This window comes from Ictalurus furcatus, chromosome 19 (genome assembly GCF_023375685.1).
Source record: "Ictalurus furcatus strain D&B chromosome 19, Billie_1.0, whole genome shotgun sequence".
Lineage (NCBI taxonomy): Eukaryota > Metazoa > Chordata > Actinopteri > Siluriformes > Ictaluridae > Ictalurus > Ictalurus furcatus.
In genome coordinates this window covers 5,489,175-5,496,616 of record NC_071273.1, presented here as the reverse complement: position 1 = coordinate 5,496,616, position 7,442 = coordinate 5,489,175, and the positions used below count along the sequence as shown (strand labels likewise).

The following is a 7,442-nucleotide window of genomic DNA, read 5'->3' as shown; positions in this document are numbered from 1 at the left end:
AAAACAGTCAAATCTGTATACTACTGTGAAATGCTTTTTTAGATCCATGGATCAGATCACAGGTTCTCAACCCTGGTCCTGGAGAACCCCACGTTCTGCATGTTTTAGCGTTTATCCTGTTCTAGCACACCCACTTAACATCAACTTAGAACGGGGTGTTAGTTAGCTCGTTTTTTTTGTTTGTTTGTTTCAAGCAGGGAAAACACTCAAATGTGCAGGACCAGGTTTAGAAGTCTGTACACTACTATTAAATTCTTTTTTTTTTTTTTTTTTTTAATGATTTCAGATGGATCAGATCACAGGCTTCTGATCCTGGTCCTGGAGAACCTTTCGGAACCTTTTGTTGCTCTAACAGACCCACTTCAACTCAGAAAGGGGTGTTAATTAACAGTCAGTCCAGTGATTAGTTGAATCAGGTGTGCTTGGAGCAGTACAGATGTGCAGGACAGGACAGGACAGGACAGAGGGTTCTCCAGGACCTGGTTGAGAACCTGTGGATCAGGTGGATGCTAGAATTTAATCCATGCTGGGATCATGACAATCTGCCAGTCTGAACTTTTAGATATGTCAGCATTACCTTGGGGTTGAGCAGCAGCTGCTGTTCGTCGTAGTGGAGCAGCGCGGCGGCGCCGGATGCCGAGTTGTTGACGAAAATCTGCAGGCAGGGGTACAGCGACGTGCCGCGACAGTCCGCGCCGCACGTGAACACGCACTCGAAGCGCTCGTCCAGGCGGCGCACGCTCAGCACCGTGCAGTTGGCCGGGCGGCTGCGCAGACTCTGCAGCGCCGGGTTCAGCCAGCACAAGCACAGGATGAAGAGCGACAGCACGCCGCAAGCGATCAGGAAGAGGCCGAGCCGAATGCTGCGGTCCTCCGCCTCCGAGTACTCATACGAGACCCGGATCTTAGCCATCGCTCGGCTCGGATGGTGAAAAGGTCCATAAACAGCGGTGTGGTTCGGCAACTTCCCGACGTGCTGCTCTAACTCTCAACTGAGCGCTCGCTTCCACCACACATCCTGCTGTGTGTGTGTGTGTGTGTGGACGCAACTTGGTAAAGCCGACCGTTTGCTCCTCCCTTTTACGCGTGCAGTTATCGATTCATGACATCTGGATTTGGATTCTGGCAGATTTGGGTGATGGATCTGAGATTTGCGCAAGCAAATGCGGGAATTTCATGCTTCATTTGATACCCTCCTGTGGCTAATGGACTCGTCTCTTTGGATAGGGATATTCAAAAGTCAAAAATATCTAGGGAGCTCCACATCCTTGAAAAAAGCACGTATAGAGCTATGATGTCTGCTTAGAGAAGCACCTGTAGAGCTCTGAGTCCTCAGAGATGAACATGTAGAGCCTCATCTCTGCAGAGAAGCTCCTGTAGAGCTCGGTCCCCGCAGAGAAGCTCCTGTAGAGCTCTGTCTCCATAGAGAAGCTCCTGTAGAGCTGTGTCTCATAGAGAAGCTCCTGTAGAGCTCGGTCTCCATAGAGAAGCTCCTGTACAGCTGTGTCTCCACAGAGAAGCTCCTGTAGAGCTCTGTCTCCATAGAGAAGCTCCTGTAGAGCTGTGTCTCATAGAGAAGCTCCTGTAGAGCTCGGTCTCCATAGAGAAGCTCCTGTAGAGCTGTGTCTCCATAGAGAAGATCCTGTAGACCTGTGTCTCCATAGAGAAGCTCCTGTAGAGCTCTGTCTCCATAGAGAAGCTCCTGTAGAGCTCTGTCTCCATAGAGAAGCTCCTGTAGAGCTCGGTCCCCATAGAGAAGCTCCTGTAGAGCTCAGTCTCCATAGAGAAGCTCCGGTAGAGCACTCTCTCCTGAAACAAGCATCCATAGAGCCATATCTCCTCAGAGAAGCATCAGTACAGCTCATAACCTCATAGAAGCACCTGTAGAGCTCAATTTCCTTAGATTATAATGCGTAAAGTTCTGTCTCGTCAGGGAACTCCCCGTAGAGCACCGTCTCCTCAGAGTATCACTTGTAGCACTCTGGCTCATAGGCCATTATCTCCTCAGAGAAAATGCTGGAGAGCTCTAACATTAATTCATTAGAGAAACACTTGAAAAGCTCAGATGCTCAAGCTTTTATGATGTGTTGTCGTGACTAACTTTAAGCTAACAGAGAGTATGCTCACTCGCTCACTCACTCATTTCCAGTTACAGGTTTATCTTAGTCTGGGTTGTGGTGGGTCCAGATCCTCTCTCAGGAACTGGATGTGAGGCCGGAATATACACTGGGTGTGAAACCAGTCAATCGCAGGGCACCACACACAAACACACACTCTCTCTCTCTCTCTCTCTCTCTCTCTCTCTCTCTCTCTCTCTCTCTCTCTCACTCAGGGGCAATTTATCTTAGTCAATCCACCTACTGGCATGATTATGGGAGGTGGATGGAAATCATAGAACTGTGGAGCTGTGAGATGTGGAGCTATGGAGCTGTGAGATGAAGATGCTACCCACTCCGAGAGAATTTATCTATATTTATAATTTATCTATATCTATAATTTATAAATTGATAAATAATCCATTACCTTCAAGCCTCGACATGAAACCCGTAGCCTACAGCAAATCATAAATCTGTACATGTAATGCTCTATGTTCTGTCACAAACCACAATAGTGCTTTAAGTGTACATAATTGTGTTTAAGAACTCATGTGTTTGTTATGAGGACATCTATGCTCAGACCAGTTTTATGCATCAATAAGTCAGAACATTAAACCCACTGACAGGTGACGTGAATAACATTGATTATCTCGTTACAATGGCAAGCGTCAAGGGGTGGGATTTATTAGGCAGCAAGTGAACAGTCAGTTCTCAAAGTTGATGTGTTGGAAGAAGGAAAAATGGGCAAACGTAAGGATCTGAGTGACTTTGACAAGGGTCAGATTGTGATGGCTGGGTCACTGGGTCAGAGCATCTCCAAAACGGCAGGTCTTGTGAGGTATTCCCGGTATGCAGTGGTTAGTACCCACCAAAAGTGGTCCAAGGAAGGACAACCGGTGAACCGGTGACAGGGTCATGGGTGCCCAAGGCTCACTGATGCATGTGGGGAGTGAAGGCTAGCCCATCTGGTCCGATCCCACAGAAGAGCTGAGTGCCCATGCTGACCAATGTCCACTGCTGAAAGCTCCTACAATGGGCACATGTGCATTAGAACTGGACCATGGGGCAATGGAAGAAGGTGGCCCGGTCTGATGAATCACGTTTTCTTTTACATCATGTGGACGGCTGGGTGCGTGTACGTCACTTACCTTGGGAAGAGATGGCACAGGATGATCGGAAGAAGGCAAGCAGGCAGAGGCAGGGTGTGATGCTCTGGACAATATTCTGCTGGGAAACCTTGGGTCCTGGCATTCAGGTGGATGTTACCTTGACACATACCACCTATCTAAACATTGTTGCAGACCAAGTACACCCCTTCATGGCAACAGTATTGGCAGTGGCCTCTTTCAGCAGGATAATGCATCGTGCCACACTGCAAAAATTATTCAGGAATGGTTTGAGGAACATGACAAAGGGCTCAAGGTGTTGACTTGGTATCCAAATTCCCCAGATCTTAATCCGATCGAGCATCTGTGGGATGTGCTGCACAAACAAGTCCAATCCATGGAGGCCCCACCTCGCAACTTACAAGACTTAAAGGATCTGCATCTAACATTTTGGTGCTAGATATCACAGCACACCTTCAGAGGTCTTGTGGAGTCCATGCCTTGATGGGTCAGAGCTGTTTTAGTGGCACAAGGGGGACCTACACAATATTAGGCAGGTGGTTTCAATGTTATGGCTGATTGGTGTATGTTTCATATATGCACACTCAATTCACCTCTAAATAATTTTAGTTTGGCTGTGAGTTAAAGAGAACCAGGGGAAATACAAAAATGTGTAGAGCATCACGAGATTAAGACTGAGAAACAGCCTACTGCTTTAAGTTAAACAAGATAAAAGGTGATCAGTAAGTGGTAAAGGTGATGATCTTTAGGGAATATCTCCTTATGTTGGTTTACTTTTGTTGTTGCTAACACTTGCTCCTGGCACTTGACACATATTGCTTGGCAATCTTGCATTGGCTCCTCATGAGACAAAGCCCACACAAACCACACTGCAATATCCCATCCTACAACTTGTCTGACCTTTTTCTATAATAAACCGCCTGCACGTTCATGGATTTGTCTGTGATTTCACGTACAACATTTAAATGCATTAAACTGCGTTCCTTTCCAAATTAACCTCAATAACATAACTTGTCAGTCTAAATGTGAAAACGTCATCCCTGCTGATTAAGACGTCTTCGTCTCTTACACCAGGACTCCAGATCGCATAAAGAGGAATGAGGTAATCACTCTGAACAACCTCTCCTCATGATGGAGGCTGCTAGCCTGGCATCCCCCTAGAAAGCTCTAGCCCTCTTGTTAAAATGAAAATAACCTTGAAAGAAAGAAAAAAGAAACAGCATGATTGAAGGACCATGTTCAGAAAGAACAACAAAAACTTTAATCAGATTTTTTTTTTCTTTTTCACCTTAAGAGCATTGCTTGCTCTGTCAGCTACAGTTGGATTTCAATGTCATCCAAATTGGAACGATAGGGTTAGATGTGTTTGTGACAGCACACGTAGTGTAATAACATCACAGTGAATATAAAAATCCCGTTCATCAACTCAGTACATTAAACAAATGGATTTGCTTGGCTGCAGCAGTATCAACTTCAATTTCACTGATGGCTTGGATTCAGTGCAAGAAGTTTTACTGATACAAATCATCCTGTTTCCTGCATTAAAATCCCCAGACTTGAGGGAGCAATTATGTAAGGCTGATAATTACAACCTTATGCGTTAACACATTTTTTACTTAATTAATAATTTTAGACTGATGTTAGTTAGGCGATATGGTTGATGCTTATTCTTGTCCTTATTCTGCTTTTGTCTTTACTTCCCCTACTCATCAAAGTGTGCCTCTAAATGGACAGAACTGCACAGAAGGAGATCCGATTAGCTGTGCTGAATTCATCTAACTAATCCAAATAATTAATTTTGCTTTACTCTGGGGTTTTTTCCCCCAAGTTGAGCTTGCAATTTCCATTTGCCTTTAAAGCCATGTGGCAAATAATGAAGCGCTGCTTCTTAAGATTGTGTAAACAGAAACTGCAAATTTGCTATCAGATTAATTATTCAGGCCTGTTATGGCCATTATGACATCACTGTTTGGTTTCTTATTTATGAGGCCTTTCAACAAATAACAAGAACATGGAAGCCTGCATTGAGTTCACTGAGAGTAATTACTATTACAATTTCCTTTGTTATGCTTCACGTCATGCCAACAACCTGAAAGCAACTTAACTTCATTAATGCCTAGTGTTTAACTTCAGTTATGGACAGTGCTAAGATGTTCGGCAAGTTTATTCTGGGAAGTAAGTTTACAGCACAGGCCTCAGGACATCTAAGCATTCTTTGGGACTCCTTTGCACACCCTGCCTTAAAGAAGGACTGACAATGATCTACACAGCCTGATTTAAGGCAGATAATTCAGATATTCAGGGTTGTTTTTAATTGGAGGCTAGGGTAAAAGCAGGTAGCGGTAATGAGCAAGTGGGTTGATGGTTATGAGTCCAAATTCCAGGACTGTTAAATGCTTGTGGGGCATTGAGCAAGGCCTTAAGCCTGAACTAGTCAGTTTTCTGCCATTTTTTATAACCACATTTGCAAAAAAAAGTATTAAATGTAAATAGATATCCCTAGCACAACTATTGCTGAATAGATTCTTTATAATGAAAAAACCTAGTGGAAATCAAGCCCCTTTGCCTGGCCATGGACACTATATCATGTATTAAAATTCTAGTAAGAAAAGAATATTCTTTCGAATTAAAGAAAAATCCAATCGGCTTTATTATCTGAATAAAACTCGTCACAGCACCTCTATTTCAACCCAGCTTAATCTTTTGAAGCAACAGTGTTCAAAATGAACAGTCGAAAAATAGGAAAAGCACAAGCTTTGGTACCTGTGACATTCACAAAAAGATAAAAGCCTGAAGCTCTCATCGTGTCACTGATGTGTAGTTAAACAAAGATCAGTCTGCTATGAATTTTGCCTTAAAAACAGTCACATAGGACAGATTACTCTTATCATAACCCAGACAGCTCCTGAGCAGGGGGTTAAGTGTATCGATATTTCTTCTGGACTTACTTTATGACCACATTATCTTTCTTTTTATGGTTTGCCTTGGCCTTCTATGAAAGCAATCATCTGTAAATCACTACTTGACACTCAGGGTAGTGGACATTTTTTGCTGCAATTTGTAGACTGTATTTATTTATTTATTTTCTAGAAGTGACACAAAATATTTTTTTAGGAGATTTGTGTGCTTGACCCAGTTTCTATAATATACTGGACATAAAAATAAATATATATTTTTAAATTCACATTTACATATATATGACTCGTACTTGGCAAGTATGAGGATTGGCAAGCAGGTCAAGTGGCTTTATATATCTTTTCCCCATAAATATACAGTGGTGCTTGAAAGTTTGTGAACCCATTCAGACTTTTCTAGATTTCTGTATAAATATGACCTAAAACAACATCAGATGTTCACACAAGTCCTAAAATTAGATACAGAGAAGCCAATTAAGCAAATGAGACAAAATATTATACGTGGTCCTTTATTTATTGAGGAAAATGGTCACAATATTACATATCTGTGAGTGGCAAAAGTATACAAACCTTTACTTTCAGTATCTGATGTGACCCCCTTGTGCAGCAATAACTGCAACTAAATGTTTCTGGTAAGTGTTGATGAGTCCTGCACATCTCAGGACTCTGGTGGGGGACCAGATACAAACCGGAAATTTTCACCGAAAATTTAAAATTGAAATTACACTAGAAATAACTCCACAGCTTTGTTTATGACACTGTTCATCTGTAAAACACACAACTGAACACTGCACTTCCATATTTGGATAAAATCTATTCACACATACCAACTGCACACCTGTACCAACATGACAGATCACGGTCCTTTAAATCACTGTAAAATACTGTTCATTTTTATTATTTGTTATGTTTATATTAAATCTGTTCATTTCTAAAATTCATGAATAAAGTAGGCTTTTTCCCAAATTTCTACTAGCCCCAGCCCTAGCTCTGTAACCAGTGGAATCTCAAACAGAATGCTGTAAATTTGTTATTATTACTTTTTTAATTGCACTTTCTTGCCTCCATTAAAAAAAAAAAAGATAAGTTTCAAAGCTGAGCTGCTCTGCATGTACACTATACTTACCTAGGTATCCCTTAAAAAAAATCAGACTGAAGAAGTGGAACTGTGAGCAATGTTGAGCATTATATTTGGACTTAAGTTCTAAGTCTAAGGAACAAAAATGTGCAAAATGTTTATATATGCACACATACCCTGTAACGTGCCCTAGAGATCAGTTTTTGTTCCAGGGAGCTAGGCCCAC

General features: G+C 42.3%; 1 protein-coding gene across 1 annotated transcript; it reads right to left on the bottom strand.

The window, feature by feature from the left end:
• Nucleotides 1–415: 415 nt before the first annotated feature.
• Nucleotides 416–913, bottom strand: LOC128623529 (calcium-activated potassium channel subunit beta-4-like). The gene has a single exon (XM_053650629.1). It carries the CDS (start codon nucleotides 911–913, stop codon nucleotides 533–535), a length of 381 nt encoding a protein of 126 aa, XP_053506604.1. The 3' UTR covers nucleotides 416–532.
• Between the last annotated feature and the right edge of the window lie 6,529 nt (nucleotides 914–7,442).